This window comes from Lepidothrix coronata, unplaced genomic scaffold (assembly GCF_001604755.1).
Source record: "Lepidothrix coronata isolate B3197 unplaced genomic scaffold, Lepidothrix_coronata-1.0 Scaffold25, whole genome shotgun sequence".
NCBI classification, from domain to species: Eukaryota; Metazoa; Chordata; class Aves; order Passeriformes; family Pipridae; genus Lepidothrix; species Lepidothrix coronata.
This window is the reverse complement of record NW_016690205.1, coordinates 3,325,535-3,352,523: the sequence shown is the minus strand read 5'-3', so window position 1 is coordinate 3,352,523 and position 26,989 is coordinate 3,325,535. Positions and strand designations below refer to the sequence as shown.

The 26,989-nt window shown below is 41.0% G+C and overlaps 1 protein-coding gene across 2 annotated transcripts in view; it reads left to right on the top strand.

Moving 5' to 3' along the window:
- Window positions 1-26,989, top strand: part of CPXM2 (carboxypeptidase X, M14 family member 2) — a 74,348-nt gene that overhangs the window by 16,596 nt on the left and 30,763 nt on the right. Inside the window, exons 1-3 of one of the 2 annotated variants that reach the window (XM_017809350.1) lie at window positions 7,751-7,981; window positions 8,100-8,209; window positions 14,434-14,573. In XM_017809350.1, the coding sequence (XP_017664839.1) occupies window positions 7,948-7,981; window positions 8,100-8,209; window positions 14,434-14,573 (284 nt within the window). In that variant the 5' untranslated portion in view covers window positions 7,751-7,947. Of the gene's footprint in view, window positions 1-7,750; window positions 7,982-8,099; window positions 8,210-14,433; window positions 14,574-26,989 lie in introns of those variants that run through there. The other variant, XM_017809349.1, reaches the window with a different exon arrangement.

The following is a 26,989-nucleotide window of genomic DNA, read 5'->3' as shown; positions in this document are numbered from 1 at the left end:
GGGCTTTTCAGGTGTGAGAGGGTACCATGAGCAACTGGAATCCACTACTAGGCTATGCCTGGAGTGATGTTTAATGCCTCTGTGTGCTGATGGATGCAGCTTGTCCTCCCATCATCTCATAGAATCATAGAATCATGGAATGGTTTGGTCTGGAAGGGACCTTAAAGATCCATGGGCAGGGATACCTTCCACTAGCCCAGGTTGCTCCAAGTCCTGTCCAACCTGGCCTTGGACATTTCCAGGGATGGGCCTGGACACCATGACCAGATTTGCAATATGATTCCCACCCTTGTCCTTTCCCATGAAAGGGCATCAAGGTGATGCTCCCATGGGCAGTGAGGGAGAGCATCTGGGTTCTTGTCTTTACCTGCCTTTCTCTTCTCCTAAAAAGACATTGGGAAAGAGAGATGAAACCAGTTTAAGACATGGAATAGCTATGGACAGTGTTTCCATGCCTACCCAGCTCTCCACCTGGAGGAGGCTGCAATCTGCAGGCAGGTAAGGGAGCAGAAGGACCCTTGGAGCAGAAGGACCCCAGGCAACCAGAAGCAGAGCCACATGCTGACTTTGTTCATGTGGGATCAGGCTCCTGCATTGTCCCTGTCACAGATCCCATCATCTCCTCAGCAGGCTGTGCAGTGGCAGCAGGAGGCAGCTCAGAGAAAGCATGTGGTATCTGGAGTTTAGATGATCCTCCAGTCTGAAGACTTGGCCAGAAAACTCCAACAGAACAGGCTCTCTGGAAATTCCTCCTCCCAGCTGTGCCAGGAATAATAGAAGCTCTTCCTGCTAGTTTTGTTGCATCTGGAGCCAGCCACAACCTTTTGTGAGAGAGCAAAAGCATGGAAAGCAATGAAAGAAAATGAAAAAGTGTGCTTTCTGAATCTCAGAAACGTTTGGTTTCATGTCAGACCTCACCTAAAGGATAAAGATTTTTTTTTTAATTTATTCTTTATTTGCTTTTGATTGCTGAATTTTCCCTCAATCATGGAAGCAGGTCAGGAGCACTTTTACCCTTGTATAAGAGCCTGTGCACTGCGACATTTGAAGTAACTTCTGTGCCCAGTCCTGCCAGCTGGTCCACAGTGTTTTGGTGGCATAAAGACAGGATGGAATTGTTCAGTGTCTTTGCACCATGGGAGAGGTCTGTGTGTCCCTGGTAAAAGGCATATCTGGTCATGAAAATGAGCTCTGAGATATCAAATGTGTAACATTTGTGGAAGCCTCACTCAAGCTTTGCTCTCCCCTATAGCCCTTGAAAATGTCCCTCCTCATTTAAGGAGGCTTTGGGTCAGACCTCTAACAGAGGTGGGTTGTATGGCTCCTAACTTAAAGTTTGCTTTTTTTTTTTAAAAAAACCTTCAAGAGCAATCATAAGTGAATATTGCAGTGTGACAAATATTGCCCTTCTGAGAGAAGTCCCCAGAGTCTTAAACCCCCAGGCAGCGTTTGTTGCTTGTCCTAGAAAAATATACAGACTTGGTGCAACATTAGCCAATAATTAATGTGGTTTTAGGACAGGAAATTTTGGTTATCTCCTAATTCTTTATTTGATCTTTGATCTGGAATTATAATTTAGTGTTTTAAGTGCTGTACAGAGGATTTGTTGGAAGTGCACATTGCTTGCTTTGTTCTCTTAGTGCTCTGGGAATGGGTTTTTCAGAAAAAGCAAACACAAATAAAAGCAAAATATATATGTTTTAGGAACTTTCACCTGCCTCAAGATGCTGCTTCAAATATTCTGAGGTGCATGGGAGCTGGTGGTCTGAATTCAGGCCAAAAAAGGAACTTGTATGTATAACAACAACATTTTGAACGTGAACAAAGTCAGAAAACTGCTCAGACTGAAATCCATGGACCTGTTTCCAGGGAAAAGCTGGGCCCTAACAAGTATAGACTGTGACTCATGAACATCTGTGGAAATTTCACACTTCCACAATCACATTATCAAAAGCAAAATTTAGCTAGACCAAATTTACCCCCCCCCCAAATGTCCTTAGACTGTAAATATAAAAAATTATTTAGACAACAGAGAACCTTTTTCTGTTTAACTCAGCCCCCACAAAGGCTGTCCATCACAGAAAAGCAATCAGAAAATATTTTGAGTGAGTTAAAGTTTAGCAGAAAAAAGCTTTTATTGTTATTTCACCTTGCAGGTTCATTGCAGTATTAAAGTACTTTACATGACTCTGAGTTAAGTAAAGTTACTTTAACCACAGGAATTAGACTGCCAGAGTTTCCATTAAAAATTTCTGCTGTCAGAAGATGAATTATCAACCACACTTTTCGTAGGAAAAACTCTATATTTAGTTGTTGGGGCAAAATTTATGATATTGCCCTCATTAAGAATTTTTGTGCAAGTCCATAAAGACCTAAGAATAGTCTTCATTCCCACAAAATACACCCTTAGTTGTGTGCTTAATTTACCTATATCAGTAGCTGCACAGTTTTGTATCTTCTTTCTTAACTGCACGTTGAAGTGTTTTACTTAAACAAGACCTAAATTCTGGATCTACCTTGGGATGGCCCAGAAAAAGAAACAAGGAATCCAAACCTAAATATAGATGGGATTTTGCCATGAGATACCTGACTACAAGGTATGTGTTCAGTCCCCAGAGAACAAGGGATGAGTCTATAGCCAAGTATGGCAGGCAAATAGGTTTACAGAAATAAAAAATTGGTATTAATTACAGTGATTTGGTGCTTCTAGAATTAGAAATAACATCCTAAAGCACATCACCATCCCTACTTCCCTTCCAACAGTGACAAATCACCTCCATTGCTGTAGGTACCTGCTGGCCACTGTCACCCTCTGATCTTGGGCAAACTCTGGCCACGCCAAGGCCAAGATGTGCAGCGTGGTTTTGATCCTCTGACCTGAACAGCATCATTTTTAGAGGCACTTAAGTGTAGGTTGTTGCTGCTCATTGCAGTGGTAACTTGGGACTTGCTGCATTACTGAAAATCCTACTGGTAGTGCATGTTTTGATGGAAAATGCACCAATTAAAGAAAACACACTGGAAGGGTGATGAGGTTTTCATATCCCTCATAGTGATGTCCTTCTGTTGGCTTAGTGGTGCAAGCTCAAACCCCAAATGCAAAAATACAGATGCCAACTGCAGCAACAAAAAAATCCTGGCACTGAAACCATTCTTTGCATAGAAAAACTTCTGTGTTAACTCACCATCAGCACTGCCTTGAACTCCTCTTGTCTTCTCTAAAATCCTGTACCTCTGTGGTGTGACATCCTTTCTCCCCTCTTTTGAGGGTATTTTAAATACAGTTTTTGTATTTAAAAATGACAAAGCTCTTGGAGCTAAAACACATTGAAAATCATAAATGTGGTCAGGGAACATTCTACCTCCAAACATCAAGGACTGTCAGGCTGCACAAGGCTGGTACTCCTCCGTTTCTAGATCTGAGTATCACTGTGCACGACGAGTTAGACACACACAAACTTACAGGAATTGAAAATGATTATAGGTACGGCTCTTAAAAATATAAATGAAGAGAAACATGATGCTTCTCTCTTTCTTTCCATTTGAAAAACTGAACGTACTCCTAAATTGGTGGAAAAGAGTCTTTAAATAAAACAATCGTTTGTCTGCTTTGCCTCCAGAAGATGAGGACAGAACGATTTCCTAAATGCATCTTTATTAGATACAAGATCTATAAAGGCAGTCTGGGCTTATCTGGCAACCTTTATTTAGACTAAAAGGGAATAAAATAAATGAATAATTTAGGCAATAAAGATGAAGGCAAGTGCTTTCCTTGCCCTGCTTGTACATATAACTCCTACTAGTGGAACTGCTATGTTTCTAAGGATGCCTGCTAATACAATTGCATCATTCAGAGCAGTTAAAGAGAAGCAAGCTGGCTCTGCAGAAAGGGCTTTTTTTGACCAGAGGTTCAGTAAAGGATGCTGCATCAGTAGGACACAGCCATCATGAGGATGAAACAGCTTCCAAATACCCTCACACATGCTGAGATTGCAGGTTGAGCTGACACTGGCTTAGCAGCATCTTCAGGTGGTGCTCTCACTATAGGCAAGCCTAAATTACCAGTGGTAAATTCAGATTTCAAGAGATGAGGTTGTGACTGAAGTAATTCCTAAGTGTTTCCTCCTGCTGATTTTAAGGAACAGGTGTGGATGTACCAGAAATGCTTTGCTGCCCTCAGGCACAACCATCTGACTGAATAGGAGAAGCATAATTAAAAATAATGGACACTGAGATATGGCCATTTAGCATCTCTATTAGGAAAGCTGTTTTGAAATGGAAGCCTCACAAGAACACACTGCAAGGTACAAATGTTATTAAGTCTGAATCCAAGTCCCGTTTATTTTTACATCTTGGAATCAATTACTTTGATCCAGACATCTTATTAATGGTTTGTTTCTAAAGTGAATACCTATCCATGGTTGCAAATCATACACAAAATTATGGTTGGATATGGGCCATGAAGAGAGAAATGTCCATAACTCAGCCTCTTCCCTGCATCTACAAGTTTAATGCTTGTTTTTCAGTTTCTCTAAAACACCAGTGCTCTAGGTCTATTTTATTAATAAGTTATGTTCATATTATATGTATTTCAATGTCTTTCAAAGCCACAGTGGAATTTTCTGAATTTTCTAATGATTAATTTTGCAACCAGTTAAAGAAGCAATCCAATAACTTGGGCATTTCCAGTTGAAGCTGTAAGGGCTGAACTGCTCTGATTATTCTTGCTGTCCAATTTCTGTAGCATCCCCAAGGTTTTTTCAAACTAGCATGGAGAATACAAAATCATTAAGACAGCCTTATTGATCAAGTGGCAATTTTCATTGTTATATGGAAGATTTCTTCAAGATAAATAAACTATATGAAAGCAATACTTTAAAAAGCACAGTTCTTTATGAATGCCATAAATCAGTTTCTTTTCCCATATGTTTTTCAAAACAAGGTTGTCCTGGTTATCTCCAGTAGCTTTAAGAAGTAGGGGACACATACCCCAACAAAATAATTTATCTAAAATTAAATTCACAGTATGACTCAGGAATTTTTTTCTTTTTCAGTAAGGAAATGGCAACTTTAGGTGGATTTTGTTGTATTTTTATAAGTAAATTGGAGTTAAACAGAAGAGGCCATACTGAAAAGTTTGTTCCCACCATCTGTGTACATGACAGATTGCTGGTTTTGTCTACATGCTCCTCTTTTCATCCCTTTGTTGACGCTGGAATTCGTATGCATTTGGAAAACACTGATGTTCCTAAAGTGTTAATATTCAAATTTTATGGTTAGAAATAGAAGACATAATTTTATTTAAAAGCAAAATCAAAGGTCTTATCTTGTGGAAAACTGCACAAATTCCATACATCAAAGCTGCTGCAGACAATAGGCTTGATGACTCCAAGAATATAATCCCTGTGCAGAGCTGCAGAGATGGAAACATCTCAAAGTCAGTGGTCTTGTAAGGACAGTCCTGTTGCTCTGCAACAGGGTTTGGGATGATCCCTGGAGAAAGAGGAGCCAACTGTGGCAGAAATTATTTTCATTAATTTCCAGTCAAACATTGGAACAAAATATTTGGGTTTTTCTCACCAAGGTAAAAGAAAAAAGAATCTTTATGTGATTTGGTAAGTCAAAGGTGGCACAGCTTAAGGTCTAGTTCATCTTCAGAGAAAGCAAGTTAGGTGTTCTCCTACTAATTTATAAGGATAAAAAATAAATTCCTGGATACTGTGTTGAATTGATGGCAAAGATCCTGAAGATTTCACATGAAATATTGTAAGGCTTGAGCACATTGGGAAAGGACAATGGATTGTGAACAACCTATTGCAGAGTTTTCATCAGAGGTATCTGTCCTGCCTGTTGTAGTCCCTGCCTGCTCATACAAGCCTAATCTTCTTTCCACTGACAACTCCTGCTAAATTGAACATTTCATAATATTGGCCTGTTAATCTGATGCCTTCGCAGGCAACACAAGTAATTCATCCTTGAAAACTAAAGAGCAGTGAAGCGCCGTTATCTGAAATCCATATGAATATTTTTGGGCGTATTATTAGGCTCCAGTTTCTCTTGAAACAGAGATAATAAACATCAAAATATGCAGAGAATTTTTTTTTCAGCCTGTAAATACCCATCAAAATCCACAGCAAGCCCTAGAATATTGCAGCTTTATAGTAAATTAGTAACATTTCAGTCGGAATAAAACCAAACCTGCTTCTTGTACATACACTGGCAGGTGCATGGCAGTGCAGGTAACCTCAGCCAGGCCTGACAGGCAGCTGCCAGGCTCAAAAATAGTGCATTTCCTACAGATTTCATGAAAATAGGTCTCTGCACTGCATGATCCTACGGAGCAGGGATGTGCTGGCTGCACCTGGGGCAGCTCCATAAGCGTTTGCTGCAGTTTGGGAGGAGAGAATGAGCTGTGAAACACAATGTGGAAGAGCCTTTTATTTTATAACTCCCAGCAGTACCTGTAGATCGCCCCTTAGCTTTGTTAGGTGCAGCATAAAGATTCTATTAAATGATGTTTTATGAACTGAGCATCTAAAAGCAGCTTGCTTTTCTTTTCAGCTCAGACCTGGCATGGATAGTTCTGGGTAATTTTTGAGTGTCAGCTGTTCACAGAGGAAAATACACCAAAGTGCAAAAGCATTCTCAGGGTTACACCATGAGATTGATTGCCAAACCTGTCTTGAGGACTGAATTTGTTTAAGAGAGGCAGGCAGCTCCCAACTATGTTATTTACTCCCAGCAGAGAACTTTCAGAGCCTGAGCCTTTTTCCAGTCAGAATATGATGAAAGATGAAACACTCTATAAGGAAATGCAATTAAAACAATCAGCCAATGAAACCAAAATCCTCCCAGCTATTCCTTCCTCTGGCTTTCCTTATACATCCTGTCTCTTTTCTGTTTTGGATAATTAAATTGAAAGCTCTTTGAAATGAGGAGCTGTCTATATTTTGTCTCTTATGTAATACCAAGATCACTGTTGGTACTTTAGAAAATACATTATTTTTTAGCATTTGTCTTTACTGCCTCTAATGGAGATATTTGACCCTGGATTTGTGTGAGAACCTTCCTAAGGATAAACAAAGAAACAACAGCATGAATTGACAGCACGTAATATTTTTCCTGAGGGATTTTAATTGGTTGTGAACTAAGGAGGAGCATAGGAAATCTCATATCTCTTGCCAGTTTGGGCATAGTAATGCAAAACTGCATCTGAAAGTTAGACACAGCCAGGATGAGGTTGTCAGGTACCTTCTCCAGCCCTGGCACAGCTGCCCAGGGCAGTGGTGGAGCCTCCATCCCTGAAGGGATTTAAAAGCTGTGTGGATGTGACACTTGGGGGTATGGGTTAGTGGTGACCTTGGCAGTGCTGGGTTAATGTTTGGACTCAATGATCTTAGAGGGCTTTTCCAAAATAAGGATTCTGTGAACTGTGATAACCTCATGACATTTTGGTGAATGATTAAAAATATATAGGTGGGATATATGGCACCTGCTTTTCTTTCTTCAAGGCTTTGCAGAATTTAGGGCTTAAAGAGATGCCCACTTATTTAAAAATTACTCTCTTTGTGCTTAGTCACCACCTCTGCCAAGCTCAGCTCTCCAGCCTCCCAGACCTCTGTAACAGATGCTATTGTGCAACAGGAGGGACTGTGATTGAAGTTCCCAGAACAGATTTTAATTAGAAACATAACTTCATACAGTAGCTTGGAATGAGTACAGGGAAAGGGGGGAAAAAAATCAAACTGAGTGTTGCAAAAGAAAATACCGAAAAGAAAAATAAAAGCGCATTTTAGTGGTGTTTTGTACTGAAAAGCACTTGATAGGAAATACTGTGCATATCTGTGAAAAATTGAAGCACACAGCAAGCAGTAATAATTATCTGAGACCCTCGAAATGGTGTAGGTCTGCGTTGCCTCGTGGATTTTCTGAGAGCTGCCATTTCTCATGGACCTCGGCACCGCTGTGCTCGTTCATCCCGGTGAGGAGCCCAGCCAGCTCGGCACTGCTGAGATCCAGAAACTTTGAACGCTTGTTTGTCTGCTGCTGGGTTTTGGTTTTCCCTTTAATTAAAATTTAACCGATCTTTTGTTTTGTAGATTGCCCTCCACTTGGTCTAGAGACATTAAAAATTACTGACTTCCAGCTCCATGCCTCCACAGCGAAGCGCTACGGCCTGGGGGCCCACAGAGGAAGGCTCAATATTCAGGTAACATCCATTTTTCTCCTAAGTGGGAGAATGGCTTCAGGTTGTTCTGCTGTATAAAGAGAACCAGTGGATAGTTATTGGTTCTGACTGCTTTGTCAGCTCATGTAATTCAAATGAAGGGGAAACACTGGAATTATAGGAGTGAGTGAGGTTGATGGATAACCTTTAAATTCGTGGGCGAGTCAGAAAAATCTCCAAACTTACTGTGCGAATCCAAACAGACCTCTGTGAGCAAGCAGAGGTGGAAGCAGCTCCCTTCCCAGCTATAAAAAATCATCCCAGCTGCCTTAACAATCAGCCTGGAAGGAAGATCACACAGCAAGGTGCTTTTTTGCTTGTAGTTAATGACAATGCTTAATTGAAAGTGTGGTTTGAAGTGAAGTCCTTTCCCTAAGGCAGTTTTGCAGTGATTATGCTACCTAAAAATACTTCAGTTCAGAAGCCTCCAGCATACAATGTTGTTTAGTTTCTTTTATTTCATGTTAAAGATGTGTTTAGGTGTCTTGCAGGACCCAATTCCATTTTCCCATGTCTTGTGTTTCTGTTTTCCACTTGATTAGTGCTGTTACTTGAATTACAGTCTCTCCCAGACTAAAAATGTTATGTTGCATAATAAAGTACAGCATTAAAGTCATAAACAGGATATTAGCACCAAGCCAACAGTGAAAAATCTCTAAAGTTTATTTAATTTATTTGTTATCTCTTATTATTATACCTTCTGTTTGATTTTTTTTTTTCTCCCAGCTGAAGGTGCTTGCTAATTAGGGAACTAGGACTGGAACTAGGAGTGGCAGGAGGCCAGCACAGACATGGGAAGGGGCTTTTCCTTTCCCAGCCCCTGTGCAGGTACAGTGGGTTGTGTGCAGCGTGAGGTCTCACCTGCAGCCTTCGTACTTAATGTCTTCTGAGATCCCAGTGAGGTAGTTTGCTTCTTTACTTCCTATTCTCTGCTGAAAATGAAACCCTCACAAACACAAAAATGGTGTGCAGATGATATTCAGATGGATTCTAGAGGAATGCTTAGTTATTTTATTACAGTTTTGTTTATCTAGTGGCATGAGACCAAGGACTGTGGTGTAAACCTCTGAATTCCATGTTGGTTGTGGTTGCTTATTTTTCATGCTGGTGTTAAAGTTTAATTTATTTAAATACAAGGATGACCATACTTGTTTAGACCAGGGGTCCATCATCACCAGTAACACTGCTTTAAAATAAATAGAGAAGTGTATGAGGTTTCCTGTAAATATTGTCCAGAGTCTGCAGCAGAAGCCAAGGGAAGCAAACAGAAAAAAAAAGAAAAAGAGCCACTTAGCTCATCCTGAAAGCTCCCAGGGCTTGGATTAGACCAAATTTGATCTAAAGCTTTTACCCCTACTGAAAGCTTATCTGTACAATGTATATACAGAAATTCCCTAAACACTTGACCACTTAGGGTTACTACTTTGGCTGGCAGTGTTAAAAGTATGGGATTGCCTTTATTTAGATACTGTTTTCTTTGGGATCAGTTAAAAATGAACAGTGCTAAAACTTTTCAAAGCCACTTAGGATGTGCAGATCCCTGTCACTGGGGTTTCAGTGACCCTGTCACTGGGCTTTCAGTGCCTAATTTTGCTTTGCATGAAGGCTCCTGATTTTCAGTCATATTTAAGGGGTATTTGCTTCTAACCAAGAGCAGGTTCTACAGGGGGCTGATGTGTCAGATGGGTAATGAGGTCCCTGGTGGTTTCTGTTTGCTGCTCAGAAGAAAAGGTTGCAGCATGCTGGGGAAAGGCAAAAGGCACTGGTATTCAGGCTGCTGTGTTTTCATGCTGGTTAGCACTGCACATGGAGAAAAACCCTTGGCCTAAGTTGGAGAGACTCTCAGAGACTTGTGTGCTGCTGAAATTCTCTGAACATCCGTGTGTATGGTGATAAGCAATTTCACGGGCTGATGCCCCTGTTCAATGATCTGGATTTCAACACAATATTCATGTGACTGTTGTGTTCCTCCCCAAAATAAGGCAAAATCCTCTCTCTGCTTGACCTCATCATCTGATGAGAAGTCAGCTGAGAAGCTCAGGGCTCTCCCCAGGTAACTGGCACTACCTCAGTTCACAGGGAATTTGCAGAATAATGAAGCTTCTGAAGGGTTTGTTTTGGGGTTTTTTTACTGTTTAGATTATTTGAAGCATATGAAATGAAACAGTCCACGTGTGCTTTATTCCAAAGAAGAACAGGCTTAGCAGAATTGGATAAGACCTTCTAGGATCTGCTTCTTTTGTGCCCTTGCACTGTGTAGGACCTGATTTTGCTCCCAGTCCTGTATGAATATGGTGATTAAGCTGGGATTTCTTGTGGAAGGAGCAATGTGAGTAGAGACCCATATTTTGGAGATCTAGCCTGCAACTGCAACAGTGGCACAATCAGTAGTAATTTAACATAATCAGGAAAAATTATGGCATAAAATAATATTAATTGAGGTGATCTGCCTTCAGGGATGAAAGTCATTAGTATTTGTCACTGGTACAATAATTAACAAAGGTTAAAATCTGAAATAGTAAGTCAGACTATGTTTCTTTCCCTTCCTCCTTTTCCTGATAGGAGAAATCCAAACAACACTGAAGATTAACCATGTAATGAAATCAATATGCAAACACAGGCATATATGTAAAAGGGAGACCTTATATTACCTTCCAGTGCCTAAAGGGGTTCCAAGAGAGCTGGAGGGGGACTTGGGACAAGAGATGGAGGGACAGGACAAGGGGGAATGGCTTCCCACTGCCAGAGGGCAGGGTTAGATGGGATATTGGGAAGGAATTGTTCCCTGTGAGGGTGGGGAGGCCCTGGCACAGGTTGCCCAGAGAAACTGTGGCTGCCCCATCCCTGGAAGTGTCCAAGGCCAGGCTGGACAGGGCTTGGAGCAACCTGGGCTAGTGGAAGGTGTCCCTGCCCGTGGCAGAGGGTGGGACTGGATGATCTTTAAGGTCCCTTCCAGCCCAAACCATTCTATGATTGTCTTTCCAGTTCTTTGTTTCAGCAGTTCACTTTGAAAAACTCCATTATCAAAACACAAATAAAAGACAAAATTATTAAAGATCTCCTTTCAGCCTGTGTGCTTTACTTCTTCCCTACTGGTAGTGGTTGCTATAAATACCTGTGATGGGCAATGCTTTTTTTTTTTTCCCCTCCCAAACTTCCTATGGTAAAATAATTTTTATGATCATCCTGCTGGGAATGGAGAAGAATCTGAGCAGAGGTGGTTTGATATTTGTTATATTTTTACTGCTGCTCCAGCTGACTTGTGGCAGAAGACTGGTATTTCTTTCTTCATTTGAATAGATTTTGGCAGTAGTATCTTTCTCCTCATTATAGAATAAGGCTTTTAGAACAGTGATAATGTGAGCAAGTGTTTATTCTGTCTTGCACATATATATAATTTGGAAGAGAAACATTAATTAAATTACAAAGTAATTATTTGTAAAGGAATTGTACCCTTCATCTCAGTTTCTGGGTACATAGTAACAGTTGATTTGGTTTAGCTGAATTACAGTTTTCAACTTTCACACTTCCAGATAACTTATTTCTGAGTGACAGGAAAGAAAAGTCTCCTTTCCTGTATCCAAAAGATATTTTTTCGTAAGACACTGCATACTGAGAAATATTTTTGCATTTGGCTGCCGGTGAAATACAAACTGGGTTAGACTTTGTGTTATTCTTGAAAATTCAGTGAAGGAAAAAAGGGTTTGTTTAAGACCCAGCCCTTGCTTCCAGTTTTCATCAACTCCTTCAGTCTCCTGTTTATGAAGATAATTAAAGTTGTCCATGTCATAACTTGAATCTATTCTTTCCAGTAATTCAATATAGATTTTTAAAATTCAAGTAAACATCTTATTGAGGAAAGGTATCTTGATCTATATAACTTGATAGAATATTTGATAATTGTTCCCATTGTTCAGGAGTGAACATTTTTTTTCTGAAGAAATGTAATAAGAATTCTAATTACAAAATATTTGATTGTGTTTATAAGTTCTTTTTCATAGTTTTTTGAAGTAGCCATAAGGCAAATTAAACACATTAAGAAAAAAAGACAGAATTGAAACTTGAAAAGAGAAGTTGTAACATAAATTGGCGATTCTTTTCCTTTCCTTCGGGAACATTTCCGAAAAGAACCTCTCATTGATTAAACTCCTCTTTTTCAGGTAGTACTCTGTGTTAATCAGACATCTGCTTCTTTTTACCTAGTAAAACCTTTATTTTAGCTTCAAAGCAGCTGATGCCAGAAAATAAGCGAGTAGGAAGAAGTAGCAGAATGGTTCTCCCTTTCCTTGTCCCTTTCCTTCTCCCTTTCCTTCTCCCTTTCCTTCTCCCTTTCCTTCTCCCTTTCCTTCTCCCTTTGCTTCTCCCTTTGCTTCTCCTTTTCCTCCTCCTTTTCCTCCTCCCTTTCCTCCTCCCTTTCCTTCTCCCTTTCCTTCTCCCTTTCTTCCCTCTCCCCTATTTAAGGCCATAGTATTTTAAGCTGTGGATAACTAAGACTCCCCATATTGGATATACAACTTAAGCTTGACTTTATTTAAATCCAGTTGAAACCATGGAGACTTGAGTATGCAATTTAGGTGGGGTTTTTCTTTCAAATGAGCACTCTTTTCTTTCTTCTGCTTCCCTCTTCTCATTGTAATGTGGAGGAGAGGTCTATACCCTGATGAGCATCACACCAGTGGGAAATATCCTCAGATGAAACAAGGACCAAGGATTCCAACTGATGTGGGTACTTGGTCTGCAGAAACCGGTGGAATTTCACCAGTGTGAAAGGAATTAGCAGGATGCTGGAATTTCACCAGTGTGAAAGGAATTAGCAGGATGTTGTTCAAGGTGCTCTGTAGATCCTAACTCTTCCTGGCAAGCACTGGTTTTAAAGCCTAAGGCTGCTTCAAATTCCATCTTATTTTAGAACACGCTGAAACCTTTTCTTGAAAAGGGTTATAACTCAGGTCAGTGATCAGATTTGTATCCTCATGTTTTCCTGTTGTTCAGTTCTCCTTGTTGAATTTACCTTCCATTGCTAATAGACTTTGTATCTCGTACTTCGACTTTTATACAAAATTCACTTCAAAATATCAGAGCTAACGCATAGAAGTAGGTGCCTTAATTTTATTTTGGTAGAAGTAGGATAACAAATAATTTCTAAGCTGCCCTATCTCGGATTTGAATACCTGAGAAAACGAGAGGTTTTAGAAGTTGAATCCATGTCTGTGTTTTGCAGAATTTCCTTCAGATGCCATAAGGGTCACACTGGAAAAGGGATTAACGGCTGCATCCTCTCTGAGTTAGACCCACCCATTGCCCATTTGGATAGATACAGTCTGTAAAACTCTTCAATTTTATTTGGGAAATATTTAAAGATATCCATTCTTGGGATTGCATGGGTGGCAATGATAAATCCACAGAAATCGCAGATGAAAAATCATAAAAATACACGTAGCCTCAGAGGACCATATACCAAAGCTTCTTGCTCTTTATGCCAGTATCCAGCTCGGTGCCAATCATATCCTGGGCTTAGGAAAGAAAATAAATATCCGAAGACCTCAGATTCCATTTTTCATTAAATGCTATTTCAGATTTATTTGGAATACATCTTACCCAAAATACCTTCAGCTATTTCTTTGGAAATGCTGAGAAGGCTGTTTGTGAGGGGTTTGATGACATAAATTGGGATATAGATTGGTACTCAAGTTGGAGTACAGCTGGGCATTCCTGAATTTTTAACCTTTGCCACCCTAGTGATGAAAATTAATAATTCTGGTGCTAAAAATTGGTGGGAAGTACTGATTCCATATGCCCTACACTCTCCTTTGCTGCTTCCAGGGGAAAGGAGATTGCCTAAACCCTGAATGTTATTTACATGGGTTGGAGCTGGCTTTTTAGGACTTTCAAAACTGAAGACCACGTGGATAGTTTGTTCTCTCTGTCAGGACACAAGCACAGACAGGTGAACAGACTGAAGCTCAGGACACTCTTTCTGACTGAAACTTATATGTGAAGGTTCTTAGTTTTTAAAGGGACTTTACAGAATTTCCCTCCCTGCTTTGAGTAAGGAAATATTTTTGTGATAACCATCTCAAGGGTCTTAAACTGGTGCCGAAGGAGTGAGTGGGATGAAAGATTACTTCCTGTGTTCCTTTCTTTTTCCCATGAGAGACCTTCAGTTCCTCAGTCCTGATTTATAGACAGCTTTGCCTTCTTTTCAGGCAGGTGTTAACGAAAATGATTTTTATGATGGTGCTTGGTGTGCAGGAAGAAATGACCCATATCAGTGGATTGAAGTAGATGCTCGAAGGCTCACAAAATTCACCGGAGTCATCACACAAGGAAGAAACTCCCTCTGGTCGTAAGTACATGTTTGCTTTTCTCCATCAGATTCTGAGCTTTCAGACCAAGGAATTCGTCTTGTGTTGTGGTTTGGTTCTTCAAGGAAAAAAAAGAAGGAGTGGAAATTATCTGACATCCAACAATTGAATGGAGGAACAGTAAGAGGCAAGGTCATTATATATGGCATAAAATACAAGTTTGAGGATAGCAAACTTGTATAGTTGTTATCTACATCTGGCAAAGGAATCAAGATTCCCTCAGACTGGGGGCCTTTATACTCACCTGGTCCAATTTGCTCATGTCAAACTTTCTCATTCTTTTCCAACATTTAACTTGGTTAGTTTAAGTACTGCTTTTTGGGGTTTTTATTTTGTTTAGAATAACCACTCATCTTTGAGACTTCCTAATCCCTGAGCAGTTACCAATTGGTATAATTCCACAGCAACAAGATTTTTAAACGACCAGTTAAAACAAACTTCATAGCTATACTTTTTTCTTCTAAAGAGCAATTTAATACAAGCAAAAAAACAATCCAATGCTGTATGTGTTGACTAGAATTGAAGTGTTTAGTAGCAGACTTGTGTGCATTTCCTCCTTTGTGACCTGCACCCAGATGCTCTATAGCACAACTCCTCTCATTCATCCTGGCTGTATGTGAGGGATGCAGCAGTCAGAGGGCAGGAACAGGACCTGGAGGTGATGATCTGGTTTTTTTCCTTGATCTTTACAGTGTTTACTGTAAAGTCTCTTAATTTCTCATTGAGTCTCACTGCATAATGTGAACAAATAATCCCACTTGTGTTGCTAGACCTTTTGACAAAGCATGCAGGGAATCCATTCTGGTCAGACCTCTCACTTAAGAGTGACTTGTAATTAGAGGCAAACTAGAAAAATCCCACTATATCTAAGAAAAAGAATAATTTTCTCTCTAAAATTTAATTTTCTGTGGGTTTTTTTTAATTTCTTTTAACATGGCTGTGGGAGAAGGAGCCTTTTGGGCAATAAGATCTCTATATTTATTCCACATTGTTCTGTGTCAGGTAGATAATTACTGTGGCAAACTCTTATTCTCTTCTATATTCATTCTCTTGACATTGCTGTTTCTATCAACACCAGTGCTTCACTGCTTCATCCTGTTGTATTTCTATTTTTAGTTCAACTCTGTTGTGAGTTTACAGCAGGACTTGACACTATTTATAGTTGGTATTCACAGTCATCTTGTTTTTGTTTGTTTGTTTGTTTGTGGAGGTTTTTCTGTTGTTTTTTTCATTGAGTTGTAGAAACATAGAATCACAGAATAGGTCAGGTTGGAAGGGACCTTAAAGATCATCTAGTTCCAACCCCTCTGCCATGGGCAGGGAGTCTCATTTTGCCCTTTTTCCTCTTAAAGACCCCTGAGGATCTTCAGGAAGAGCAGGATTGATGCTGGGAGCGCAGGTTCAGGCTCCTCCTGGATTTCTACTCTTATTTGAGGAAAACCAGGCTCATTTCTGCCTGACAGGAGCAAAGATGTTTTCACCTGGAGCAGCTGCACTGTGGGGCAGGTTAATGCCTCCTGGAAAACATGTCCTGTAAGACTGAAATGTGCCCCATGGGTGGACCAGAGAAGTGAGGAGAAATAGTCCCAGAAAGGGGTGACCTCATTCCCTACTTCCAGCTTGCACACAAGGGACAAAAAAGAGTGGCTTTGTGGTGGCTTTTCCTGTCAAGAGTGTGATGCCTCCATCCCACTCAGTGTCTCCTGATACAGCTTTGGCAGTGTGGCTTCCCTGGAATCCACCTCATTTGCTCCCTCTCCTCCTCAGACTGAGCAGATGAAATCAGTGCAGTTGATGTTTGTGTGCTTTGCTCTTTCATCTGTGTGTCCTTAGATTTTAAAAATAGCTTGATACTCCCTAAGGTACCAAAGTAGATGTTCGTGCTTTCAGAAGAGTTTAGGCTGATGTTTGCAGCCCTCACCTGAGCCAGGAGTGGTGTCCTGGAGGTTTCCTGAGTCTCAGTACCTGGGGACATCATACCCAGCAAGGTGGCAGATGCTGCTTCCTGAGCTAATCCTGTTGCTGCATGAGAAAGGAGAGGATCTCTTAGGACTTTCTGTACCAATTCCTCCAGCAGCCAACAAGGTGAGAGGAAAGGGGGGAAAAAGTGAAATTCTGTTGTGAAGAGGAGCTGTGCCAAGGGAAATTCAATCCAGGCAACAGTAGAGACCATGAGCTTGGAGCAGAAATTCCCTTGGTGGGGGTTCAGAGGCACTGGTGGAAGTTTCAATACATGTGGTAAATTTGGGAAACAATGACCTGACTGCAGCCATAGGGGTTGCATGCAGTGAATTGACTTTTGTAAACCAGCCCAGGAAAAACAGTGGTGCAAGATTTTATTGGAGTGGGCAAGTTCCTTTGTGACTGTTTTCTCTAATGGGCACCAGAAATAAAGGAGAATCATCAGCTTCTTTCCCTTTACTCAGCTGCTGCCTGTGGTGGTATCAAAAAGGATTGTTTATGATATGAAAGTTTGTACAAAAAGATGCCATTCTGTTACCTGAGGCACATTCCCAACTTCTTGAGGGTATGTGACAAGAACAGAGTGCTTTCCTGACTGATGGAAACATATGTTGGAGAATAATCTTATTGTAGATAGGAGAGCCAAAAAACACCTCTCTGATCTGTGTTGTATTAGAAGCAAAAGCCTGCCAAGCAGGGGAGCCAAGGTAAGATCTTTATTTAGTCCAAAGCCTTGGAGACTTTCCCAACACTATATAGTAAAAATAAAAATGAAAAATCAAGGCACTGACAGAGGGCAGGTTTGGATTGGCTATTAGGAAGAAATTCTTCCCTGTGAGGGTGGGGAGGCCCTGGCACAGGTTGCCCAGGGAAGCTGTGGCTGCCCCGTCCCTGGAAGTGTCCAAGGCCAGGTTGGACGGGGCTTGGAGCAACCTGGGCTAGTGGAAGGTGTCCCTGCCCATGGCATGGGGGTGGAAAGAGATGGTCTTTAAGATCCCTTCCAACTCAAACCATTCTGTGATTCTATGACACAGGGATATATGCTCAGTTAACCAATGTTGTTATGTAACAGGGATAAAGAACCAGAAAATCAACCTTTTTTTCCTCTTTTTATTGAACAAGAAACTTTAATAAAATTAAAAAATATACTTAACTGAAAGTCTTGTGTGAGCTTCTGCCTGAGTCAGGTTTATGCCTGTCCTGGTCCCTTCATTTTCTTGCTGCTGGCTTAATGAGGACACGTGAAATCATGAGAGAGGACAGGCAAGGACACCCTGCTGTATCCTGGATCAAACAGCTTTGACCTTCACTGCAGGGCTGCAGCATTTGAGTTTTTAGCAGTCTGGCCTTTGCTTTGCTTTATGTGTGATGCTGTAGCCAGAGGTATTATACTGGTGGTGGATGCAACCCTTTACTCCTTTACAGCAGCTCTGGCAACTGCAGTCTGGCTTTGCTGATGGGTCACCCCAACCAGTGACAGTCTATTCACACCCTGCATGGCTTATTGTGTTTTTGAGTTTTATAGGCTATGATGGCCTGAAGGTTACCCTTTACACAATGCAAAGAACAGGAAAACACATGGAGTGGCCACTTTCTGCCTGGTGACTGGAGCTGCTTCACCTCAATCTCACTTGGAAAGCTGCTATTCCTTGTCTTGTCTCCCTGTTGTGGCTCTGCTTGTCCATCCCAGACTCTCATGTTTGAGACATGAGAGCCTTGAGGAGGAAGAGCTGCAGAAACAGCTCTTGAAAACACAGATGACCGGAGAGGAGAGAAGGAAACTGAGCTTGGTTTGTAATGAATACTTGAATTGTTTAATCATTTCCTTTTCAAGGAAAGACACTTCAGAGTCAAATTTTTTGCTCAAGCTGCCTGGCTGTGAATTCTGGGATAGTCACATGAAATTAAATCTTTTTTTGCCTTTTTTTTTTTTTTTGCTTGTAATAAGCAAAACCAAGCTTTCAACAAAAACTCCTGGATTTGAGGAGTCATTCCTTTTACCAGTTAAAGCAAGCACATGGACCTGAGGTACCTCAGTCATTCTTGGGAAACCTGAAATCATGGAAAGGGCTATTTTACCACCACAAATGGTAAATCTGTTTAAATTATCCAGAAGACCTGCAGATGTTGAATTTCACAGAAAAAGTGAGGCCCAGCTGCAAGAACCGGAACTTCTTTTTGATTTTTTCACTGAAAATATCCAGAAGTCAGAAGTGCCACATGTGTTGGTTAATAGGAATAAAATCCAATGCCTTGAAAATGGGCAGAATATCAATTCCTTTGTATGGCTGAATATTTGGGGGACAAATATTATATGTAATTCTTCATATTGCTGCCAATACAACTCTCAATTTTATAAACTAAATATCTTTAGACAACTGTTCAAGGCTGTTGAGTGAGACACTGGATGCATCACTGTGGAATTGTGCCACATATTTAAAGGAATGATGTGACACTTTAAAATATGCACTCTCTTGACAGAGGGAAAGAAAATATTAACCACTCTTAGCAGTTTGGCAAGAATCTAAAAAGCAGAGGAAACATGTTTCCCACAAACCAAACTCTCTCTTGATAATTCAACATCATCTTTTGTATCAAGAGAAAACCCACATGTCTAAATAGAGTCAGTGTGTGCTGACTATTATAGAGCTTCAGGCTGTGTGAATGCAGAGGATGTTTTGGTTTTAGAAGAAGATGTAATGTTGCAGTGAGTAAAATACATGTGTGACAATGCATTTTCTTATAATTAACCTTTCAGTCATTAAATTATTCAGTATCTCTGCATGTCATGGAATGACCAAATGACAACAATAAGAAAAAGCATGGATGAAATAATCTGTGCAGGATGCTTGAAGTCCAAAGCAAAATTCTGAAGTTTTCAGGAAAAAATCAAAACAGACTTAGTTTCCATTATATTCTCTTTAAAACCTTTCAGCTCCACGAAAATATGGAGGACATTTTATGCAAGATATTTGTCTTTAGGGAAAAAAACGGAAGGGGGAGGATCTTAATTTTTAAAGCCTGATTTGTGTAGAGGTGGGTCTCTAGGTTTTGCAAAATTGCAATAGCTCTTAAAAGCTTTGAGGAGACAAAAAACCAATGGTTGACTGGAGGGAATGACTTACCTGGTTCCAAACTGACACACTTTTCAGCTGGTCACTTTTGTTCATCTCTGCTGAAGCAACCTTTTAACTAGAAGCTGTTGTAACCACCAGCCCATGCTCCCTATTGTGTCACTCGTTTGATTTCCTTGTGCTGCTCAGTAGGAACAGCAAATAATAAATATCCAGCAGATTTGATTTTATCTGATTATGCTTTTGCTAATGACAAGATACTTGTGATTGAACAGGGGAATAATTTTGCAAAATTTTTATAGTGCAGCCTCATCCTTGGCCTTCTCTCTGTGCACTGCAGCCCTTCCTGATCCCCCAAAATACCTTTTGACAAACTGTCCTTAGGGAGTTGTAGGTCTGTAACAAGCTGGGTGCCTTCCAGAGGTACAGTTGAGGATAAATTTAGGTCAGTGCAGTTTGCTTGCTTCTAATTTTGGCGGTACAGCATTCTGCTCTTTCTTTAGTCACAAAATGAATGTGTTGCCCCACATTTCAACTTATTGTTACACCCACTAGCTGCTCCTCAGGAGCTAGATTTTGGTTTTAGGCAGTCTGCATGTGAGGACTGCGAGGTGGTAAAAGTCATAGAATCACTGAACCATTAAGGCTGGAAAAGACCTCAGAGATCATCAAGTCCAACCATTAAAATAATAATAACACTGCCAGGCTCTTATCAGCCATTCCTGATAGTAAGACCATGGTCTCAGTATAAGATTGGCTTCATGAAGAGATAATCACATGAGCATCTTTAGTATTGCAATCATAGTAGTAGAAAGAGTAGTGATAATCCTATCAGTGTAACTGCATTAGCACTGGGGACAGTGTAGTGGTTATTTATGGGTGAGTTGTTTCTACAACATATGAAAACAGAATTTTGCACTGTACCCATGAAAGGTCAAAATACAGCAGTGTAATGCTGCATTTGAGAGAAGGGTAGAATAAACTCTAAATCCTGTCCAGCTCACAAGTACAACTTACAGACAAACTTACAGACTGACTTTGAAAGCAGTACCTCCTGTCCCTACGCAGAGGCTGTGAAAACACACCCTGGTGAAACTTCAACAAGTTCCATGGAAACGTCTGGATGTTTTATCCAAGTCACATAACAAAATAAGCAGCTGCTGCGTGCAGACTTGAATTGCTCTGGTGCATTAAGTCAGTGCAAACTGTTATTTGCCCTGACGGGGTGACAGAACTGCAGAGATTGTTACAGCTTTCCCAAAGTCAGACTCATAGAGGGAATTGTTCCAAATCCACAGATATCATATCAAGTATATTGATGGGAGTTATAAAATAACCTGAATACAGTGCAGAAAAAGCTCTCTTGATAACAGTAATATCACTAGTTATATGTTATGTTAATGCTTATGATTGGTTTACTTTATAAATTATATTTTCTGTTGACTGTGTCTTGGTGGATCCATCTCATGGGCTTTCAGTTGTTGCAGTGCTGAGCCAGACTTTGGCAGCTGTAGCTTCCAGTGCTCTCCATCTATTATTTACTTTACTTCAGTCCCTGTGCCCTGTTAATCTTCCAGCTCAATTCTTGTACCTCACACAAGGTTTTGGCACAACGTTCACCGCTGCTGATGAACACTCACCATCCCGGCGAGGGGCAGCTGGGTTGGTGACCAGCTGGGGTGATTCTGTGCAGGTGGAGTTCTGACAGCACACCCAGAAATGTGTTTATACTTCCACAAGTTTGTTTGACGAGGATGTCAGCACTGCTGCTGTTCTATTGAGGGTAGGATTTGTCACGGTGCTCTTTTGCCAAAGGCTGGGTGACTCACAGCGAAGCACTAGGAGGGAGCAGGTCACTGCCACCCCCCCAGGGAGGGTTCCTGCCTGGTCAGCCACCACTTTGCCCTGGGAAAGGGTGCTGGGGTGTGGAGAGAACCTACTCTGTACAGCAAGGCTCACTGGGGACACTCAGAAGAGGAAGAAAAGCTTTTTAACCTCCACAGAAGGGACTTGAAATCAAATGAGCTGAAGCCTTTTGGAAAAGGCTACATTAAATGAAAACAGGCATCTGCTGCAGCAGGTTACTCACACTTACTCATCACAGCCTTGATTTGTATGTTTTGCCTGTGCATTGTGGCTTCTTGCAATGAGAATGGTTGTGTGAGGATTATGGTTATAATCCTCACACAACCATTCATTATTCTAGCCTTCTCAGCCTCAGAACTAATATTATTTTATATTAGTTCTGAGGCTGAGAAGGCTAGAATAATGAATGGTTGTGTGAGGATTATGGAAGGGACATCATGCTCCCTGTCCCTCCACTTGTGCCCTGTGCAGCTTTCCCAAACCAGTGTCCCTTCTGGATGCTCCAAGTGGCACTTGGCCACATCTCTGTGTGAGCTTGGTAGCAGTGAGCCCCTTCAGCATTGCTTTAAATGGGCTCCCAGCTGTGCACACAAATGGCAGTGTTTGCTGGTTACTGTCAAGGCTTTTTATTTTCAATCACTTTAGTATTAATGGAAGTTAAGAAGAGAACAAAAAGATGCAGTGGGGCAGTACCTCTATAGTCCAGATTTTTCTCCTCAAATACATGACTGATAGGCACCAAAGAGAATGGAAAATTCAAAATATGACGAAAGGAGGTTCTGAAGAAAAGGAATCACAGCCTGGTTGTGCTTAACAGATACAGAAAATATGAAAAATGAAAGTCTGATATAGGAAGAATTTCAAACACACGCAGACCTTTTTGCAAAGAGTGACCCAAAATGAGAGTGTTAAGACCAAAGTCTTTGGGGAGGGGATGTCTTTGACCCTGGTGGCTTCAGGTGTTCCTGTCTGAATGTACAGCAGCAAAAGGAAACACCTACAGCTGGCACTGCATTTTATAGAAAGGTCAGAAAGACATGAAAATCTTCATAAAAATCTGGCTGTAAACTGCAGACATTGGGTGGGAAAGGTATCTGCAACCCCAACTCCTGCTCATGGAGGAAAGCTTTGAAAAATCTGTGCTGAATTCATTTCCAGCAAGTGAAATTCTGGCCCTGGGCTTTTCTTCATAAGGCCTCCAAAGAGCTGGGTTTCACAGCAGTACATTCATTTAAGTCAGCTAGAAGCAATTTTAAAAATTAAGCATTCAAATCTTTCAGTTATTAAAAAAAATACCGTTACTTGCAAGTCAATCTCCATCTCTTAAATCATATTTGTTTTAATCAGTTTGTAAACTTGCTGGGTTACCTGTGGTTAACCTGAGCATTTTTTGACTTGTCATGCTTGAAAAGTGTTTGGGAGTGGGTGATTTAAAATTTTGTCAGCATAAATATTATTATAGAATATTATTATTAATGGTTTTACATTTAATTGCATGAGAGTACAAATTAATTTTTCAAGTAGAAAGCCATTTAATTGCCAGCATGCTGATTCTGTTGCACGAGTACCATTTAATCTAAGGCTTGCCTAGCATTTTTTTTGGTATAGAGATTATGCTATTTCAAGTATTTGGGCTTGTCAATTTATATATTATTGGAGGATACACATTTGTTTGCCTGACTGGTTCTATTTTATAATAATTGTAAGCATTTTTATTGCAGATAAATCAGATTATCATGACAGCAGAAGAATAATATGCTCAGCTGGAGCCAGGTCCATTGTAGAAGATATTAATGTGAACTCTGCCAGTGTTTGCCAGTCTCATCCCCAGAATCTCATAGAATCCCAGAATAGTTTGGGCTGGAAGGGACCTTAAAGATCATCCAGTCCCACCCCTTTCCATGGGCAGGGACACCTTCCACTAGCCCAGGTCGCTCCAAGCCCTGTCCAACCTGGCCTTGGACACTTCCAGGGATGGGGCAGCCACAGCTTCTCTGGGCAACCTGTGCCAGGGCCTCACCACCCTCACAGCCAAGAATTTCTTACCAATATGCCATCTAACCCTGCCCTGTGTCAGTGGGAAGCCATTCCCCCTTGTCCTGTCCCTCCAGGCCTTTGTCCCAAGTCCCTCTCCAGCTCTCTTGGAGCCCCTTTAGGCCCTGGAAGGTGCCATAAAGTCAGCCCAGAGCCTTCTCTTCCTCAGGCTGAACAACCCCAATTTTCCTCAGTCTTTCCTCATGGGAGAGGTGTTCCATTCCTCTAATCATGTTTGTGGCCCATCTCTGCCACTGTGGGCTTGAGCTTCTGCTGACCTCAACATTCCTTCTTTATCTTAAATCACATGGGGTTTCACTGATGTGGAAAAGCATCCTTAGAGACTGGGATCGAAGTATCAGATTTACTTCACTTGTTGCTTATTCAGCTTTCCATGAGTGAGAAGTTTGACCTTAAGACATTACATGCAGCAGATGCTGTTCAAACCAAATAAACTCATCCCCAAATAGTGCCAAGTCTCAGCTGATGCACTGCCTGCTGGAGCCTGGCAAAAACCAGCCTGGCATCCCTCCATTGCTTCCCATTTAGTACCCGCTGCGTGCTCTGCTGAGCTGGGATTCAGCCTCGTGTCTAACACACATCAAGAAAAGTTAGTGAATTGTCTCGGGGATATTTTGTTGTTCTGGTGCTGTCAGGATGTCTTTCCCTGTGCTCAGTAGCCTGATGCTGCTGTTAGATATAAGGAAAAGTTGATTACTGGGATAGGAACCTGCCAAGGCTGTAGGAGATCTGCTTTTAAATCTCTGCTTTGATTCAAGTTTTCTCTCTGTCCATGGGCAAGGCGCTTTATCCCTCAGCTTGTCTCTTTTTTTGATGAAAACGGAAAAGCAGGACATTTCCATGCGTCACAAGAAGCTGAATTTGAAATTGAAGATATTCAAATAAGCCTTGTCTAAGGCTAATGCATTAGAGATAAAACCCAAGTAATTAGTAATAATTTAAAAATGCACCACATTAAGTGAATTTGAATCATATTTTGATTTTTGCATTTACTTTGTCTGAAAGGAATTGATTAGTGTTGGCAATGGATATTGAGATTTTTCAGATGGGTTCCTTCTGAAGAGATAAGGCTGGCATAAATTTTAAAAAGGATTATTAATGAGATGCACCTGAATCCAAAGGGTTCCTGTCAAATCTGTACCTCATGATCATTTTCTAGCCTTGATGAAATTTGTGAGGCAGTCCTGGAAGAGGCACTTTGTGAGAGAGCCTGATGAACTGGAGCTAAGCTTGGACACTTGTGAATCGTCACGCAATAACTTCTGTATTGCTTTGCTTTCTGCCAAGAAAGAGCTCAGTAATTAACACACTCTTTTCTGAATGCTGGCATAGGACTGTTCCTGAATCATGTCTCCTCAACTCAGTAAACCCAACAAATATCTTTTTTTTTTCTCTGAGGAGTATAATGGTAGGTCCAGGAATGTTTTATAGGTTGAAACCAGAAGAGCTTCTCAAAACCACAACAGGGACATCCTAAGTGTTGGAACACTTTATAGCTTTGTTTCAGCCTTCCTTAGACAGCTTTATTGTTCAGTGCTGATGGGCCCTGAAAAGATTGGATGTGACATGCTGCAGAAATAACATCTGCAAATCCCAACCCCACGAGATGGATCTTGGTGTCATCAGGTAATCACACAGATGACATTCCCCAATACTTCTTCTAGCACAAGGTTTTGCTTTAGCTGTCGTGTTTCTCTGATGGATTTCCACAAAAAGGTTTAGATTTCTGTGCCTACATGAATAAACTGAGCACCACGGATGTATTAAACTCTTCAGTTCCAGGAAGCATCGTGCTTACTGGAAGCAGACTGGAGACATGCAACACCTCCATCTGCTTCCTGGGAGCAGCAGACCTCATGTGTCACACATGTGTGGGAAAACTGCAGCTTTCAGGAATATTTAGTGGGTTGAATGTTCTTCTCCTGGTCTGTAGCTGTAGAAATATCTGGGATTTGAAGATACTCGGCTGCCTGGTCAGAAACCCTGAGCAGTAGGTTTTGCTAGTTTTCCAAATGCTCTGAACAGAAGAACACACACAGAGTTCCCCTTCCCCATCCTGTGAGATGTGACTTTTAGGCAGGAGGTGCCATTTCTGAGGGGAATCTGAATTGACAGGAATCTTCTTAGGTTGGATATTAGAAAAAGATTCTTCCCCCAGAGGGTGGTTGGGCACTGAACAGGCTCCTCAGGGCAGTGGGCACAGCACCAAGGCTGACAGAGCTCAAGGAGCATTTGGATGATCCTCTTTGGTGTGACCCTTGTGGATGGGTCTGTGCAGGGCTAAGGTTTGCACTCCATGATCCCTGTGGGTCCCTTCCAACTCAGCATACTCTGTGATTCTGTGATTCTTGTTGTTATCAGAAGCTGTTTTTCTAATGACATTGGAAAAAAATAGGGGAAGAGTCTAAGCCCCTGGAGGCAGTTTTGTAGTGCCAGTGGGAGAAGGATCTGGTCACTGTGATGTTTTTATTTTGCTTCTCAACAAAATGCTTATTCCTTACAGACAAGCACAGATAACAGTATATGGTGTGTGCCCTAACACATTACACTGATTTATCTCATCCCACGACCCTCTGAGGTCCTTTTGCACTGCAAGTGTACAGGACTGGATGCAGTCCCATTTGGACTTTAATTGCAGGCTGCTGCTCAAAAGCACATTACTCGTTGCCACTCAGGATGGAAAATGTGCAGGACTGATTTGTATATGTTTTCCTTTGGGAGAAGTTGGAACCTTTGCAATGGTAGGGATTGAGAAAATAAAAATATGTTAAATAAAAGTCCCATCTTAGAAAAGTTACTGTGACAGCAGTATTTTCTCATGCCAGTAAAATGAGCTTGTTCTTCTAAAAACTTTCTATACATGCCATGAGTTTCTCAAGAAGTCACACTTATAAAGACTGTCCACTGTTGTCTTGGTTTTATGTGACTGCAGCATTTTGTTTGAATTTCTTTTGCAGATGTTGAGCAATGACTATGGATGTATTTGTGTTTGCCCTCCTAATCTGATTTGTGCAGTTGAAGTGAAAAAAGTTCTGTAATACTTCAGAAGCAATGATGTTGTTTGTTTTGTGACATTGCCTCTTTTGGTCATTGAATCTTATTTTTGCAAATGGCCAAGAATATTAAAAAAACCACCCAACAGCCTCAAACCTAGACAAAAACTCCAACAAAACGAACAAGCAAATTAAAAAAAACCCAAATGCACACTGAATATGTACACTCCCACCATCCTTATTCAAGCCCACAAGTTTTGCTCTAAAGATTTTCTTTTCATTCAGAAAGAAAAAGCTATTTTCCTTCTCCTGGAGTTTTGGCATTGGCCATTTCACAGATTCACAGAATGGTTTTGTTGGAAGGGACCTTAAAGAACATCTCGTTCCACCCCACTGCCATGGGCAGGGACACCTTCCACTAGCCCAGGTTGCTCCAAACCCTGTCCA